This window comes from Propithecus coquereli, unplaced genomic scaffold (genome assembly GCF_000956105.1).
Source record: "Propithecus coquereli isolate 6110/MARCELLA unplaced genomic scaffold, Pcoq_1.0 Scaffold235, whole genome shotgun sequence".
Lineage (NCBI taxonomy): Eukaryota > Metazoa > Chordata > Mammalia > Primates > Indriidae > Propithecus > Propithecus coquereli.
In genome coordinates this window covers 981,169-999,752 of record NW_012147897.1, presented here as the reverse complement: position 1 = coordinate 999,752, position 18,584 = coordinate 981,169, and the positions used below count along the sequence as shown (strand labels likewise).

Here is an 18,584-nt window from a genome sequence, read left to right as displayed (position 1 = left end):
GAGTCCTGCATGGTGGCTCGTGCCTGTAATCCCAGCACTTTGGGAGGCTGAGGTGGGAGGATTGCTTGAGTCCAGGAGTTCCAGACAAGTCTGGGTGACAAAGGAGACCCTGTCTCTACAAAAAAAAAAAAAAAGAAAGAAAGAATAGCCATATATGGTGGTCTGTGTCTGTAGTTCCAGCTACTCAGGAGGCTGAGGTGGGATTGCTTGAGCCCAGGAGTTCAAGCTACAGCGAGCTATGATCAGGCCACTGCACTGCAGCCTGGGCAACAGAATGAGTCCCAGTCTCTAAAAAAACACAAAGAAACAAACAAACCCCCCCCCCACACACACACTGAAATGCATGCTTGCTGCATTTAAAAAAGATTATAATCATTTAAATTCTGATTGTAACTGTATAATTCTCTACTTTTAGATTTCATTTATTTATTTTTTAATGTGAAAAAATATTTTTTTCTCCTAAATGTGCGCTTCCCAACCCCCAGGCTGCGGTCCGGTATGGGTACCAGTGGCCTGCGTCCTTGGCCTGTTAAGGACCTGGACGCAGGCTCCACCTGCACCCCCCCGCACCCCCACGTGGAAAAACTGTCTTCCATGAAACTGGTCCCTAGTGCCAAAAAGGTTTTGGGGACCGCTGCCCTAAATCAAATTCAGGAGTCAGTTAGGTCCTTGGTTCTTAAAAGCGTCATCTTCAGAGTCACTCTCCAGTGACTGCCAGGAGGCTGCAACTCCCCGAAATGACCACAAGGGGGAAGCAGCAAGAAGCGAGAGGCAGCCCCCGACCCGGCTCTGGGTCGCCTTGGGCACTGCGTTCTGAGGGCGGGTGCTTTCTGGTGAGCACTCCGCCTCCATTCCAGTAGCTCCTGTCTTCCAGTCCTGTCATTCCTTTTCTCCTGTCCACCCGACGAACCTCCTCCCTCCCCTAGTCTCCCGAGCTGACCTCAGAAGAACAGTAACAGAGCTCATTCCCTTTGGGCAGGAGTCAGGGCTCAGCCTGCCTTGGGCGCCTGAGCGCAGTGCCTGTCCCAGGGAGCCCTGGTTGTTCACCCTTAATCATCCTCACACCCCCTAGGGCCCCAGAGAAGTTACATATGGGCGGGAGAGGCATCATTGGTGAGTGCTCCAGGCCCAGTGCAGGCAGGAGAGGCCAGGGAAAGCTTGCCCCGGCCTTGGGAAGTCCCTCTCGAGACTGGCACGGAGGGAGGGCGCACTGCGTAAGGGAGCCGGGCCTTAGGTCAGTCAGCTGGGCTGACTGCGGAGTACACGCTCCGGATTACAGTAGTCCGGATCCCGGACCTTGTTCAGTGACCTACGCAAAAAGGAATTTCTTCAAACAGTGATGCTCATGACAAGTTTTACCTGTTCTTTGTCCCAGGACAGGGCTCCCTAGTTCCTGCGGCCTACTCTGCACTTAAGGCAAGGGGAATTACTTTACAAGAAAAGTGTGTGTGTGTGTGTGTGTGTGTGTGTGTGTGTGTGTGTGTGTAGGTTGTGGTGGTGGTGACTGGAAACTGAAGCTGGGCTGAAGTTGGGGCCACAAGGTCAAGGGCCCTGCGTGTTGGGGTTAGGGAGGGTTTGGATTCATAGTTAGAGGTTCAGTCTGTGGTTTCCTTAGAGACCTACTGTAATTCGATTTAGGACAGGAAGCAGGAGCTCAGTCTAGGGTGGGATTTTGAGAGTGCTGAGTTTATCCGGAAGGCTATGGAAATCACCTGCAACTTGATAAACAGGAGCCTGGCACGTCCAGTTTCCCTGTTTAGATAGCAGTGATGTGGAGGATGGATTGGAATAGACTGGATTTGGAGACAGGAAGGCAAGTTGGAAGGCTCTTTTTATAATCAGGGCAGAGTGGATGATGGAATGAGGTTGTAGGGGAGGAAGGGTGTGTCATGTAAGAGAAAAACTTACAATAGATTAATTGGAAGAACAGAATCACATGTAGGGGTGAAAGATCAGAGAAGTCTAAATGAGACCAGCTGCCCTGACTTGGAGGACATGGGCACTGGGTGGCAGCACTCTCTGAGACCAGGAGCACAACAAAGGCACAGGTTTGGAACGGGTCCTCTTTGGGGCGGGATGAGTATGAAGCCCATAGGCCATCGAGGGGGAAATATCAAGGGGGTGGCAGCAGGTTATATGGCTGGATCTCAGGATGGAGGCTTAGCACAGTGTGGTCTATGTAGAGAAAGAAGTAGAGCCTGGAGGGTTGTGTGGTCGCCAGGGAGGGTGGGTGGAGGGGTGGTGTGCCTGCGGGCGCTGGAGAGTGATGGCAGCAGCGCGGACTGATGTTCTTTTCATGTCTCAGCTGCATCTGGTTTCAGTGTCGTGCTCCAGACAAGCACGGTCTGGGATTGACTCTCACGTGGGCCTTGAGAGATCCTGATGGCAGATTCTGTTCTATTCTTTGTTAGGGGTTGGAAATGATAGCCCATTTTCATCCCTTCCTCCCACCCTCTAGGACACCAGAATAGCTTTCCCCAAATCTCTCTGATTAAAAATAAAATACCTATGGGAAAGGAACTTACTGTTCTTTAAACAGATTTCCAGGCCCCTCCCTTGGAAATTCTGATTCTATGGACCTGGATGAATGTTATTTTCAACTACTTTAGATCATGCTATCAGGGAAGTTTGAGAAACGCTACTCAGGCCTGAACACAAACTTCTTGGAATCCCGTTCCAAAGTGAGCTCCTGCTTCCTGTCCTAAATCAGATTACAGTGAGTCTATAAGGAAACCACAGACTGAACCTCTAACTATGAATCCAAACCCTCCCTAACCCCAACATACACCAGAAGAGCAGTGGCCAGTGTGGAAAGTTCTGTGCAATCCTGTCTATTCTTGTGAAGTGGCCGAGAGCGGTGCCCTGGTCATCAACATCGGCTCTGAAAATGAAGGACTATTTTACATGTTTTGTGAGTGGGCCCTCACACACTGAGATTAATGGGGCAGTAATAGAATCTTCTTGTGCAGTGCTGGGGTCTTGAGGGGCTCAAGGCGAGGCTCAGGGTGTCCAGAGAGTTGTATATAAGGAGAATCAGATCAGAAAGAGGCTAGGGCACTACTAGAAGTAAGTCTGCTTGGTACCATCACTGCTCTAATGCCTTTTCCTTATAAGTTCTTTCTCTCCCCTGAGCCGTGGCCAAATGCTATGTCTACTTTTCCCTTTCCTAGAGCCTGGATTTGAGATGCAGAAGCCCCAGCTCTTGATCCCTGCCATGGCCACTACAAATGGAACACTGGTGCACCCAGCATACTTCCTTCTGGTGGGCATCCCTGGGCTGGGGCCCGACACACACTTTTGGCTGGCTTTCCCTCTGTGTCTTATGTATGCCTTGGCCACCCTGGGCAACCTGGCCATCATCCTTACCATCCGTGTGGAAAGGCGTCTGCACAAGCCCATGTACCTCTTCCTGGCCATGCTCTCTACCATTGACCTAGTCCTCTCCTCTGCCACCATGCCCAGGATGGCCAGCCTTTTCCTGACAGGCGCCCAGGAGATCGAGTTCAACGTTTGCCTGGCTCAGATGTTCCTTATCCATGCTCTGTCAGCCATGGAGTCAGCTGTCCTGCTGGCCATGGCTTTTGACCGCTTTGTGGCCATCTGCCACCCATTGCGCCATGCGTCTGTGCTCACAGGGCCTACTGTGGCCAAGATTGGACTAGCTGCCCTGGCCAGGGGGTTTGTATTCTTCTTCCCACTGCCCTTCATCTTGAAGCGGTTGTCATACTGCCGAACACATACTGTCACACACTCTTTCTGTCTGCACCAAGATATTATGAAGTTGTCCTGTACTGACACCACGGTCAATGTGGTTTATGGACTCTTCATCATCCTCTCAGTGATGGGTGCAGACTCCCTCTTCATTAGCTTCTCCTACATCCTCATTCTGTGGGCTGTGTTGGAGCTGTCCTCTCGGGGGGCAGCACTCAAGGCTTTCAACACCTGCATCTCCCATCTCTGTGCTGTCCTGGTCTTTTATGTGCCCCTCATTGGGCTGTCAGTGGTGCACAGGCTGGGTGGTCCCACGTCCCTGCTTCATGTGGTTATGGCTAATATATATCTGCTGCTGCCTCCTGTGGTCAACCCCATTGTCTATGGAGCCAAGACCAAGGAGATACGTTCAAGGGTCTTCCATATGTTCTCACAAGGTGGCAGGTAAGAATGATACCTACCTGTGTTCTCAATGCTTTCAAAGATGGGAGGATTTGTATCCTATCGATTGACTTAGTAATTGGAATATCGAACCCACTGGGCTGTCTGTTATCTAGAGAGATCTTGCATTCTGTCTCCAGGAATGTGTCAGTACAGAAGAACTTGTGACCCCGTCTGGACAGACCATTCTGGAGAATGACTGCCCCAGTCTCTGTGCTATTGTGGACTTGCGTTTTCTTTCTCTCTTAACTGAAAAATACACATAGTTTTGACATGGGAAGGCTATAAATCTCACACCTCATGATTCATTCCAGTCTTGAGGTATGATTTTAATTATTCTTTCCCCCAAGTCATATGAATCTGTGCTGCCTATAAAAGTTATTGCTCATACCCTGAAGTGGTTACCCAGTCATAATCAGGGGTTAATGAAGGTATTTGGGCAATAGTGATTGGAAAGAGATGGTAACAGGAAAGGAGGCAGCTAACGGGAAGTGTTTAAGTTTCTGTATGCATGTGGGTACAGGTGTCTCTATGTGAAATTTGTCAATGTAAATCTTTGTGGCTCTGTGGAGACAATTTTTCCATAAGGACGACACTGTGTATTCTGGTTGTGGGCGTGAGCGCATAGGTATGTTTACGTGGACATATGTACCTTTCAGTGTGTGTGTGAGAGAGAGAGCGCACGTGGAACATGCTCCAGCTGTGCCTCGGTGAGTGTGGTAGCTGTCTCCTGGCATGTGTATGTTTCAAAGTAATATCTCTGATTGTACATTTGTTGTGTTTCTGTTTGTTGTTATGTGATGTGTGTCTGTGTGAGAACGCTGGTATCTGTACCTGAATGGTGGGCAGTATCTCTGTGTACGTGATGAGAATGCTGCCGCTATCTTTTCTTCATATTTGTAATATGTAGACTGTGGTGTGTGAGTTTGCGGAATGTGTAGTACTAGGGGGGCTGTACCTTCTGGCATGTGTGATGTTTATCTTTGGTTATGTGTCTATTGTGCATAGTATTTGTGATATGAAATCCTTTTGTGTGGTATATGTATCTTTAGTCATATGTAGGTGAAAGATAATGTCCTAATTGTAAGTGTGTGTATATGTGTGTGTGTGTGTGTGTGTGTGTGTGTAAGAGTGTGTGTGTTTATGGACAGTAAGCTATAAACCTGCAGAGCTCACCTCATTGTACACCTTGTCTCCTGTCTCGCTGCCCTTTAGTGCCTGACGTCCAGTGTCTTGCAAACCATTGTTTCATGCACATTGTCTCATTTTTTCCCCTTTGTGTGGGTATTACTTCCTGTTACTTCATCTTGGATAGAAGTAGAAGTCTCCTGGGTATTTTTTTAAGTTTTTGCATCATCTAAGTATATGGGAGGTTAACAGAGGCAGCAGAGATGGCTCTAGGGTGATGACAGCAAGTGTCAGGCTACAGGTCCTGCAGGCACCAGAAGCTCTTGTAATCAGTAATTTTGACGTGGTCTGAATTAGAACAGTCTGGTTTTCCATTGTTTATTTTTTTTATTCTTGAGTTAACATGCCTTGTCTTGTGAATTTAAAACTGACTGTTGTAAAACCAATCAATAAAAAATGAGGAGAAACCAACTACAAATCATGCTGTTCTATTTATTGGCATAGTTTATACTTATTTTAACATATAAGGCATTTAGTTTCACATTCAAATTATTCTCTAACTATCTAAAATGTTCTATCACTATTTTTGCCCTTAAGAGAGAAACCAGATGGCATTGGTCTTATATGGCTGGTGTTGGGGGTTGGGGAGGGTTAAAGAGACTACATCCTTCTTTCCCAGCTTCAAGTTCTTCCAGGGAGTGGAAGGCAGAGGCACTGTCCCTGGGGACCTTTGTTATGAGTTAGCCAGACACAGGCACAGAGCCTGGGAGAAAAGAAAAGGGAGCCCGAGGACATTGGGGAAGGGAGGCTGGGACTACTGAGCTCAACAAGGACCTAAGCAGGGTCTACCGTGGGACAGACGGCAGGAGAGAAAGAAACCTTCAGAATGGAAATGGGGTGACACTTAATCATGGGGTCTTCCTGAAAACATACTTTGCCTTTCTTCTGGCCTGCGAAGAAATTTGGAGAAAGACTGTCACAAAGACCATGGCCACGCACATGAGTTTCTTTTCTTTTAGTTTTTTCTTACTCATTTTTCCTGTCTAACTTCATACTGGGAGCCAGCAGACGTGTCCCAGCTGGCACAGGCCCATTGGAGAGGAGTCTAGAAACCTCTCTACCCACTTGCCCTCCTCTCCATACCCCTAGACACATCCTCCCAGGATGCAGAAGCTGAGGAGGAAACCCAAACCTCAGTGGGCTAGTGGGCGGTAGCTGCTGGTGGACCATCTGGACAGCACTCTGCCCTCCAGCAGGGAGAAGCAGAAAGAGGGAGGAGGTAAGGCAGAGAATAAACAACCCTGACCAGGGAGGTCCAAAGGAGGAGGCGGAGTCCGAGAGACTGTACTTCAGTGCAGCCTGCCAGACCTTTTCAGGAAGAGTGCTGGACAAAAGGGGGCACGCATTCCTTCCGGACAGTTGAGGTGAGTGCAGGAGACCTGGGGAACATCCAGGTGCATGGGTTTCTTGTAGCGAGGGAGCTCCTATCAGACCTGGTGAGGGACCGAGAAACCAGGCTGTAAACAGCAGAAGTGGGGGATGTCAAGGAAGCCCCTTACTCAAAGGACAGGCCGCCTTAGCAATTTCTAGGTTTGTTCATTGAAGGTGTTAGAAGTTGCATAAGGATAGTTTTCAAGCAGTGACCAGTTTACTGGGGTACCAGTCTAGAGGCTGGCAGAGGCTGGTGTGAATGACTGTGAACGGGGTCTGAGCACAGCCTGGGTTGGGGTTAGATTGGGGCTGGATTGGGGTTGGGTTGGGGTTTGGTGTGTGAACAGGGCCAGTACCCAGGTTGTTAGTGTGGCTGAAGCTCAGTCTGTGATTGGGGTTCTGGCTATAGCTGGGGTTGAGGTAAGAGCTCTGAGCGGTCAGGGCCATTCTATACAGGGCCATTCTGTACATCAGGAGTCAGGCTGTGGCTGAGCTCAGGGCTTCGTAATCTTCCTGGGGCTCTGGTCCTGGATCGTCTGTGTCTAGGATCAGGATTCAGTCTTCAGCCCATTTAAAGAGTGGATTAGTGTCCATAGTGCACCTTCTCCCACCTTGCACTTTCCCTAGCCACACTGAGCCACTTGCAGCTCCCTAAAATAGGTCTGTTCACATTCTCTCTGGGGCTTCGCATTTGCCAGAGTGTAATTTTAAGAACAAATTAGATCAAGTTTGTTGATTAAATTCCCCCAGGTAGCTTAGAATTAAAGCAAAGCTCCTTGCCATGCCGTGCAAGCCCGTTACATGATCTGGCCCTGCCCTCCCTGGACCTCATCTTCTAAATCTCTCCTGTGCTCTCGATGCTCCGGCCACCGTGACCTGCCTTCTGTTCCATGAACGCCCCAAACTCATTCTTGCCTGAAGACTGTTTTCTCTTGCTGTTTCCTGTGCCTGGAAGTCTCTTTCCTTAGATCTTAGAATGGCTGGTTTTTCTCATCACACAGCTCATATGTCACGTCCTCAGAGTGGCTTTCTCTGGTCCTGTCTCAAAGATGGGTGCTCAGCTTCCATCTGTCTCTATCCTATCATTCTGCCTTGTGTTTAGTACACTTACCTTTACCTGAAATTTTCTCGCTTATTTATTTTTTACTTTTTGTTGTTGACCTCCTAGTACATGAGATCCGTGAGAGCAGTGATCTTGTCTGTTTTATTTCCAGTTTTGACACTCAGTATGATTTTGTTGTTTAACTGAATACTGCTGTCCCCAAGTTCCCCCTAATGGCCTCGTTAACTGCAACTGGTCCTCAAGTCATGTCTTATGTCACCTCCTCAGGGAAGCCCTCTGAGCCCACAAAGCTTGATGAGCTGTTGTTCCCTTTGCTTCTGCAGCCCTTGTGCTTACCCTTGTCCTGACTCTTATCACAGTGTGCTGTGATGCCTGCATGTTTGTCTCAGTTCCTCCCTGCCCCAGAGGGCTGGGACTGAGCCTTCTTTACTCTGGGCCTTAGTATCGCCAGTGCTCAGTGCAGAGTCATCAAGCAATAGTTGTTGAAAAAATGAGTGCACTGATAAAAGGCCCACATCAGGCACTTCCCCAGCCAGAGTAGCCCGAGAGGGCACTGACACCTAAGTCCAGCTTGGCAGGTCTGTAGAACACTTATATGGCCCTACTCAGGAAGTAGAGGGGTAGGGACATGAACCTTAGGAACTCTGCCCCAGGGGTGATTTTAGGGGGCCAGGCTGACTTGAGTGAGTAGGGTGGGGTGGGGGCCTCCCTTTGCTTTTTCAGAGTTAGAAATTTTACTCACTATCTTTTGTGGCCAACACCTTGCAAGAATTCATCTGCTTTATCAAATCCAAGCAAGGTGTAAGGGACTGTGGATGCAGATAATTTGGGTGGAGGTGATTCTGGGGTTACTACTGTGATAGAGTTTTAGGGAAAGGGCTCACTCTCCAAGAATCAAGTGACAAGCTCCCACAGTCCTTGCTAGCCACAGCATTGCCCTAAGGTCTGCCTTTCCTGTCTGGGCCTGGGAATAGGCGCCAGATGTTCCCAGGTATGTTTGAGGTCCCCTCCAGAGACAGTCTCTTCCAACTATTCTTAAAGGCAGGCAGTAGCACAAGAAGGCCCCACTCCATTGCTCTGGGAATGGGGCAGTCTGTGTGTTTAGCCTGGATAGTGACAGTGACCACAGATCCCCTCCTTGCTCTCCCTCCACATGGAACCTAAGTGGGGAGAGCTGGCTAGGTGTCCTGAGTCATAGAGGGGCCTTTGGACTCAGAGGTCCTCAGTTGTGGATTCCTTGGAGACTAACATTGAAAAAGTTCTTATAAAGCATCAGTCCGTTCTTATGGGGACTGGTGAGGGGAGGGCAGTAGCCTGGCATAATGGAAAGCAATGGATTGGCACTAAGGGCTCTAACCCTCAACATCCTTATCTGTCAAATGGGATTGATAATACCTACTTGACAGGTTGATGAGAGGCTCTACTTAGATAAGAAGGAAATACTTGGTAGAGAATAAAGCTTTTGAATCTCTGTTGTGGGGCCCGCCCATGTCACAGCCAGGGAGATGGCAATGGAAGAGGAGGCATGTACCCCACGTCCCTATTAGGGAGAGCCCTTTTGGCTGCCCTCTTGATTTCCCATCTAAGAGTTTACAAGGGTCCAGTGTCAGACTTACCATTCCCTTCTTTTATCTTGTCTCTTGGGCAGATGTTATTAGCTTTCAGAAGGTTCAGCACAATTAGAGAAGGCCTAGAATGAGGGAAAGCGTTCGGGCCTTGGTGTTAGACAATCTAGGTTAAGTTTCTGCTTTAGCAGTCAGTTGTTAAGTCCTCAGAGTATTGTCTAACCTTTTGTAGCCTCAGTTTTCTCACCTATAATATGAAAAGGACACATAGACCTCCTATCATGCAGGGTTGTTCTCAGGTTAGAGATAACCTTTACACAGATGGCACTGTATAGTTTCTGGCATTTTGCAGATGCTTAATATTCTATGTTCATAACATAAAAACAACAAAATCAGGGCCAAGAGTGACCCTGTTGTTCTCTTGGGTCAGAAGAGATAGGGCTAATAGCCTTTGGTCTACTCCCTGACTGCTTTTCCATGGGTCTGTGAGAAGGAAGGAATTCAGAGTTCTGGGGAAGAGTGTGAGGATGGGCTGGTTGTTGACGATGAGTTGGCATGGGAAGACTGAGTCCCGAAGGCCAGGGAGAAGGAAGGAACAGGACTGAGGGCCTCAAAGTGGATTTCCACTCTGCGCAGCTGGGGCTCCTGCTCCTCCATTCCCAAGTAACGTCCGAGCTGTCCTTCATACTTCTCCAAGAAACATTCCTGGGACTTGTTAAGATCGTTCAACTTTTTCAGAGAAAATCTAAAGCATAAAGCCATTCCCTGGAGATTAAGGCAGTGTGTGGGCTTTCTTAAAAAAAAAGTAAAACAGCTTTCTTAGTTTATTTTTCCTTGATTGTGTTTTACTTTTAAAATAGAACAATTGAGTTCCAACTTCCTCCGAAGCTCCAAACCATCTCTCTGAGTCCTAATTACTAACAGCTGGTTAGGTTTGAGGGCCACCTAGAAGTCCTCTGGTCCCTCTCTCTGCCTCTTGGAGGGACTATTGGAGGTTTGGATGCTCCAGAGCTGGATGGTCTAAAGGGTGGTACTTGGGCTGTCTGGCTGGGTCCCTCTAGATTCCTTCATTTCACTCCTGCTGCAGACTTCTGAGGGCTGGTCTAGTAGTTCACCTCCAGCTCTAGCTGCTCATGTTATGCTGCCTAGCCACCCTGCTCCCAGGCTGGCTGGATCCTCCCCTTTCTGATTTCTGATATCCCTATATCAGTGCCCAGTCTTGCCATTGACTGCTGGTCAGTATGTATGTGCCTGAGTGTGCGCATAGGGGCCGAGTGATGATTATGGTGACACATATTGGGAAATGAAAGTATTTAGAAACTTCCTACATTTTCAGAGGCCTTGTTCCCCTTTTTTTTTGTGGAAGAAATGTGCTATGTGCACTGTGATTTAGTTTTTGCAACTTCCTTTGACATGCTTTATCTCATATAATTTCACAGCAGTGCTATGAAGCTATTATTATTCTTTGCATTTATTAAGAGCCAAGACTTGCATTCCAAAACCCAGGATTCTGCTCGCCACATCACTTTATCTTCAGAGGCAATAGGATTGCTTATGCCCATGTATGATTCTTTCCCAATATGTTTCCTAAGGCAGCACATTTTCATCCTGAGGACCACCCTGCTCTACTATGTCTGTTTACATAAAATTGCTGGATGGCATGGATATCCGGCCCTCTGGAGTACCAGAATCTTCTTGCTGATGTCTCCAGGTGAGGGATCCTAGGTTTCCTGGACTCTCAGGCACGAACTATGCTGCATGTACACTTTGCATTTATTAGGGCCAAGACTTTGCAGCTGTCCTGTTTTCTATGTATCCTGTCATGCCCTTTGGCTCCCTGGGTAAGAAAGGGCTTTTCTGCTTGACCCTAAAGATTCTCATTCTGAACTTAAGATCACTTTCCACTGACCTTACATTCTTTCATCCTTCTCAAAATTCTCTGCATTTCAGACAACAGTCAGTCCTACCTACCCCCTTGGCTCTGTTACCCTCAGTAGATGCTTACTGAGGGATTCTTCCATTGATAAAACTCATTTTCATCTTCAACAAACAGTGACTAAACACTAATTAATACATATAGTAGGGTCCCTGGCATTAAGGAGCTCATAATTCAGGGGAAATAAATATAGCAATAGCTATTATGGTTATTATTATTAGGAGGGTATATGCAATTAAAAAAAGACCTAAATAAAGTTCTTTGGGAGCACAGAGCAGCATACATTTAATTATTCCCAGGGGAAAGAGGCTTCGTAAAAGTAGTGTAGGAAACAGTAAGCTGGAACGTGAAAAATGAATGTGGGAAGTCAAGGAGGGAGATTTGGGAGGAGTATTTCTTCTGGACAAAGGTATGAGCAGTAAAAGAGACAGAAATACATAGAGTCACAGGAATCAGTGAAACATTTATGAAGTGTCATTGGAGCACAGGGGTCATAGTGAGGGGCGATGAGGGAGGATGTAGGGCCAGATGCTGAAAGACAGATCTTTAGCCACTTCCTAAGGGGGTTAGTCTTATTCTAGAATCAATTTGGAGTTTCAAGGGTATTTTTTTAAACAATAGATAGTGACCTGATTTCAACTGGTTAGATTGTTGGGACTGTGTGGATGAGGAAGTTTACACTAGAGGCACACCAGTCAGGGTCAGAGCACCTTGCTTATGAGGCTGTTCAGGTCACTGTAACAGAAAAAAGAAATACTGGAGGAAAATAGGTATCATTTTTTACATACTTACTACGTGTGGGGTATCGTGTTAAATGCTTTAAACTTGTCATATCATTTAATCCTCACTTTTACCCCTATTAGGCAGGTACTATTATCATCATTTTAAAGATGTTGAAACTGAGGCTTAGAAATGTTAAATGATTTTCCTCAGATCACACAGCTCATGAGGTTATTGACTGAGATTTCAGTGCAGAATGGAATTCAAAGCCCACACTCTACACAGCTATACAAGGCTGCCTGTGGGAGAGCTCAGTTTTTGGGACATGGAGAATTTGATGTACTTGAGAGACAACCAGGTGGACCCTTTCAGTAAAAATTTAGAGTTATGAATCTTGATCAAAAAAGAGAATTCAGAGCTCACTAAATAGATTTGGGAATCAATATATATGTATAAATAGATTTACTGAAAGGGACGAGATAGTCAGGGAAGAAAGTATGGAACAAGAAGAGCACTGAAGATAAAAAAAAGAACATTATCATGTAAGGGTACGTTTAAGAGTCAAGAAGAGGAAGGTGGGGATCCAGAAAGGAGACTAAGAACTAGTGATGAGAGAGAGATAAGGGACAGCAGGACAGAGAGGAGTTTAAGAAGGAGGGGACTGCTCATGGTGCCACATGCTACAGGGAAACTACAGAAGAGTGCAGAGGATTGATGACTTGGGCCTCTTTGCCCGAATTCTAGGTAAATATAGTTTCTCTGCCTTAAACCTTCTCCCTCCAGCAGATTGAATTAAAGTCTGTCACCCTCTGTTCTAAAACTCATGCTCCCGGTGTTTTCCCACTGAACTCTTTCTGGTATGAGGGAACCTCCAGATGACAACTCAATGATGGGACCATTGTCACTGACACATCCTCAGCCCAGTGAATGGTCTATACCCCTCCTACGCTGGCCATGAGCTTGCCTCACACTCGACTGCTTCCTGGTAACCCATACATGAAGCCCCTACCCCAGCTCTCAAGGTCCGAAACTATTCGAAAACTACAAAGTACGTAATCTAATGATCTGATGAACACAGGTCGACTATTCCTAGTCTAAAAATCAGATACCTGCGATGCTTCAAATCTGAAACCTTTTGAGTGCCAACATGATGCTCAAAGGAAATACTCATTAGAGATTTTAAAATTTGGGATTTTTGGTTTAGGGATGCTGAACTGGCTAAGTATAATGCAAATATTTCAAAAAAAAATCTGAAATCAGAAACACTTCTGATCCCAAGCATTCTGGATAAGGGATACTCAACCTATGGTAGGAGCACATGAGTATTTGTGGATGGAAGGGAGGAACGGAGTTAGTTAATTCTTAACAGAGAGATGCAATCTAAGATAACTCAAGTCTGAAATTTTCCACCTCAGCAATATCTCCTTATATATCACCTTTATAGCCAGATTCAGTTCATACTCAGCCTGAACCCTGCTATAGGATTGATTATTCTTCAGTTCTTCCAATGCCATCATTACTCAGAGTTAGTGTTCTAATCGTGTCAATCCCACTCTCTTAGGCTGGATGGATCTCCTAGAAGCAGATCCCGAAATGGGGATTCTTGCCCAAAAAATATATTGAGGGAATGCTATCATGAAAAGAAGAAGGAGGGAAGTTGGCTAGGGCAGGAGACAAAAGCTAAGCAAGGCTGTGGTCTCAGCTGGAGACTAGCCTCAGCACAGTTGCTTGGGAAGCTCTGAAACACAAATTGGATCATAGTGTTGTTTCCACCTGGAGGCAAGGGGGCTGGCCTTTGTACCCTTATGCCAGGCAGTCACTGACCTCTAGATGTGCCTCATGGGGGCATAGTGTAACCTCCTGGGTGAGGTGCCTCCCATTTCACCAAGGACAAGTCTCTGGAGAAAGGGGAAGCTGTGATCCCTTAGCATTCAACACCCACTGCAGATGGGAGATAGGTGTGTTGGCTTTGTGAATGGGATCTTGGTGGGATACCAATGGCACTCACTATAGCCACTGTTCCTTTTCTCATATAAACTGAGTAGTTTGGACAAGTGTAAAACTATGGAAAGGCACTTGGACAAGAGTGAAATATGGAGTTAGAGTTCAGGATGAAGGTAGTGTCAGGTTTTATTCGATTAGGGTTTATCATAACAAAATAGGTGCTTTTGAGTTCTAGATTAAGGTTGAAATGGCTATTAAGTTTAAATCTTAGGTTAATGTCAAAGTTAGGGTTAAGACTAGAATTGGTGAGATTATTAGATTAGTGATGAGGTTATGTTTAAATGTCAATCTTTGTTACTATTAGTATTGCTGCATTTGGACTGGAATTCATTTTAGAGATAGTCTAATGATATGCTTAGAATTACAGTTAGTGTTAAGCATAGGGAAGGAAAAGGGTAGGGTAGAATAGAAGAAGTGATGAGAATTTTTTACCATCTAAGACTGATGTGTACTCAGTAGCCTTTCTTTGTATAACTAACTGATTTAAAATAGACTTCAAAATTTTTATCTTAGTATTTCACTTGCTAACATGATTAACTACACTGATGGGGTTAGTAAGTGGAACTGGGTGAATTTGCCCCAGATCCTTGAGTTATGGTTAGAGTGAATTTAGAATAGGATCAAAATTTGGATAGGCAATGGAATTAGAGTTTAGGTTTGAGAATAGGACATCAGGAGGGAGCAAAGCATAGTATTGATATCCTGGAAGATCTGACAATGGCTTATCTTTGCATTCCAGCCTCTTACCTGCCTGGCACTGGTGACAGCTCATCTTTTTCACTATGGTGGCTCCCAATGGCAACGAATCCAGTGCCACATATTTCATCCTAATCGGCCTCCCAGGCTTGGAAGAAGCTCAGTTCTGGTTGGCCTTCCCGTTGTGCTCCCTCTACCTTATTGCCGTGCTAGGAAACTTGACGATCATCTACATTGTATGGACCGAGCACAGTCTACATGAGCCCATGTATATCTTTCTTTGCATGCTTTCAGGCCTTGATATTCTCATCTCCACCTCATCCATGCCCAAAATGATGGCGATTTTCTGGTTCAATTCCACTACCATCCAGTTTGATGCTTGTCTGCTACAGATGTTTGCCATCCACTCCTTATCTGGCATGGAGTCCACAGTGCTGCTGGCTATGGCCTTTGACCGCTATGTGGCCATCTGCCACCCACTGCGTCATGCTACTATGCTCACGTTGCCTCGTGTCACCAAGATTGGCGTGGCTGCTGTGCTGCGGGGGGCTGCACTGATGGCGCCCTTGCCTATCTTCATCAAGCAGCTGCCCTTCTGCCACTCTAACATCCTTTCCCATTCCTACTGCCTACACCAAGATGTCATGATGCTGGCCTGTGCTGACAACCGGGTCAATGTCATCTATGGCCTCATTGTCATCATCGTTGCCATTGGCCTGGACTCACTTCTCATCTCCCTCTCATATCTGCTTATCCTTAAGACTGTGTTGGGCTTGACACGTGAAGCCCAGGCCAAGGCATTTGGCACTTGTGTCTCTCATGTGTGCGCTGTTTTTATATTCTATGTGCCTTTCATTGGATTATCTATGGTGCACCGCTTTAGTAAGCGGCGTGACTCTCTCCTGCCTGTCATAATGGCCAACATCTATCTGCTTGTTCCTCCCGTGCTCAACCCTATCGTCTATGGAGTGAAGACAAAGGAGATCAGGCAGCGCATCCTTCGTCTTTTCCACGTGGCCACACACACGTCGGATCCCTAGGTGTCAGTGATCTAACTTCTTTTCCATTCAAAGTCTTCTGATTCAGACTTTCATATCAACATTTTGTAAGACAGTATTAAGAAAAAAAATCTCCCATAATAAAAATACAACTCAGATCCTTCAAAGATGAATCTGGTTGAATAATCTCCACGTGGAAAGGGATAGCAGGATCATATACTCCCAATCTCAATGTTTCAATATTATTTTCCTCTTTGGTTTTTCTCTATATATAATTATTAAGACCCTGAGTTGGTTGTGGTTAGAAGGTTATTATTTTCCATTTTACTGTCCAGTTTAAATCTAAACTGCTACTACTGATGGTCCACAGCATTCTGAGATAAAGGTGGAATATCTAAAGAACATTTACTAAAGGCTTAAGCATGGCAAAAGGAAAGTAAATACAAGGATACAATAAAATGAGATAATCTGCCCTAAAAATGTGACTTCCTCTTCAGAATTGCCAACCATATTGCATCTCAGGAAAAGAGATGTACCTGGATTACCTTCTTCAAAATTACCTATACAGAGAAGAAATAATTTCTTTTCTTTTGGGCACTAGCCCTTAAGGGGAAGATTGGAAGTAAAACCTTGAAAGGACTACATTTGCCTACATTAATGATAGATGACATACTCTGTTCTGAGAGTTTTCATAGCATATGGACACTCTTTTTTCTATTTAATTTTCTAATGAACCTTTGATTTAGGCGGGGATATTATTAGTATCCTAGTTGTACCAATGGGGAAATTGATGTTCAGTGGGGATAAGTGAATTACGTGAGGTCACACAAGCTCAAAAAAAAGAAAAAAAAAAAAAGAAGACTTGTAATGCCCAATCCCATATTGTGTAGAAGAACTGTTAAAGAGACAAGTAGGAGAGTGAGTTAGGCATTTCCAGAGTCTTTCACTTTCTAGAGAATGTATTTAATTTTTTCTCACTTCTCTAATGTTGTATTTGGGAGTTTTCTGATAACAGAACTCATGGCTTTAATCCCAAGAGCTCTTGCTCATTTTCCTGGTCCAGTGTCACTGTACCTGTGTAGTGGAAACAAGAGTATGTCTAGGGAGTGGCTTGTTTGGGAAATACAGGATTAGCAGTGGAGTCACTGAGACATCTTCGAGACAGTTTATGGAGAGAGACAGCTGAGAACATCCAGCAGCCCATGGCAAAATGGCAGGACTGGCTACCATGGACCAGGAAGTCAAGAGCAAGAGGCACCAGGAGGCTGAGTAGGGACAGTGTCCCATGTGGCTGTCCAGGAAGCAAGGCTAAGGGGAGGATGGGACCACAAAAAGTGAGGAAAGCATATAAGTGGACACCACATATCCCCAGATATTTGAGCTGTCCTGCAGGAGAAGCTCGCAGCATTGATAATTGGATAATAAGACTGTAGGTCAAGGTAATAAAGACTGAATCCCTGCCAGCTCTACTTAGCATAGGTGTGGTCCAAGAGGCCCATCTGGGAGCCCCACAATCAGGCACAGCATTTCCAGAGGGAGGCAGAATAGGAAGGAGTGGGTGTGGCCATTGCAGTAGGAGTGGACAGGGCAGGAATGAGATCACCTCCCACAGGGGATGTTAGTCAGACCCAAAGTGAAGTAGGTGAGTAGGAGAGGCAGGCAGCATAGTGGAGAGCATGACACATGGCCAGCCAGAATTTTCTGACATAACTACTATTACAGAGGCGTACCTAGTAGAGAGGACACATAGAGCCAGTATACCTAACTTCTTGAACTGGAATCCAGAAGATAAGAATTGTGGCAGTGTAGATTCTGCTATGCTCAGGTGAGTAGTGGCCAACAGTAATAAGAGACTAAACTAAGGTCAGTGCAGGGTTTGGTCACTTTATGGAGGGTCAGACCTTTGCCCAGAAGTGCCCTGCCACTGGGATTGAGAGAAAAAGGCAGAATGAAAGACAGAGGAAAGCCAGATGTTTTTCTTCTGTAAAGCAATATATGGTCACCTTAAACAAAAATCTTAGAAACACTAAAGCTAGAAAAGAAATAAAAATATAATAAAAATCTTCCATAAAGTCACATTAAAATATTAAAATGAACATTGTTAGCATTTTGGTGTTTATTCTTCCAGGTTTTTAACATGTATTTGTGTGCACGCTTTTGCATGGGTTTATGATAAATGTGTGTATCTGTTTTATATTTGGAATCCTACTGGAGACAGACTTATTAATATTATCCATGGATGGATAATAACTAGTTAAATCAGACAGACTCATTTTAAAATTTTTCTAGGTATGCAGTCATTATTGCAGATTTTAGAATTGACTTCAACTCTATGATATTGAATATGCCCAGGCTATACTTTGATATGCCGGGATATGCTTTGATCCTGGATGATTTAACCATTTTGTGAATTGCAAACACACAAACACATCTCCTCATGCCCATCTTCCTTACGTTTCTCAACAAGTATTAAATATCAGAAACAGCAGCAAAAGTATAGCAGGAATTTCGTAACTCCCAGACAAGATCTCTAGTGATTTACTTCATGGGACTCACTGGGGTTCTCTGAAAGAACCTAGAGTTGGGAACCAAGTTGAGGAGCAGATGCAGCCTCTTTTAAGGGATTTGGCAGGAAAGTTAGGATATGCTCCAGACAAAGGTCTTCATCATATGCCCTTCACGTGGGCATCCTTTTACCTTCCCCATTTCCTTTGTTTGGAGCCTCCTGTCTTGAGCCCTACCATCTTAGCCACTTGGACCTTTGTTGAGTCTTGGAGAGGTCTGAATAATATTAAATTTCAGTCTCTAAGTCACTTGCTAATTCTTTTTTTTTCTTTTCTTTTTTTTTTTTTTTTTTTTGAGACAGAGTCTTGCTCTGTTGCCTGGGCTAG

General features: G+C 45.4%; 2 protein-coding genes across 2 annotated transcripts; both read left to right on the top strand.

Annotated features, from left to right (window-relative positions):
• Positions 1 to 3,122: 3,122 nt before the first annotated feature.
• On the top strand, positions 3,123 to 4,223 carry LOC105811452 (olfactory receptor 51D1). Its single transcript, XM_012645646.1, has one exon. It carries the CDS (start codon positions 3,143 to 3,145, stop codon positions 4,157 to 4,159), a length of 1,017 nt encoding a protein of 338 aa, XP_012501100.1. The 5' UTR covers positions 3,123 to 3,142; the 3' UTR covers positions 4,160 to 4,223.
• A 2,377-nt stretch (positions 4,224 to 6,600) lies between these two features.
• Positions 6,601 to 15,829, top strand: LOC105811431 (olfactory receptor 51E1). The gene is made up of 2 exons (XM_012645625.1): positions 6,601 to 6,704; positions 14,739 to 15,829. The coding sequence occupies exon 2, from the start codon at positions 14,782 to 14,784 to the stop codon at positions 15,733 to 15,735; it is 954 nt and encodes a 317-aa protein (XP_012501079.1). The 5' UTR covers positions 6,601 to 6,704; positions 14,739 to 14,781; the 3' UTR covers positions 15,736 to 15,829.
• The last annotated feature ends 2,755 nt before the right edge of the window (positions 15,830 to 18,584 follow it).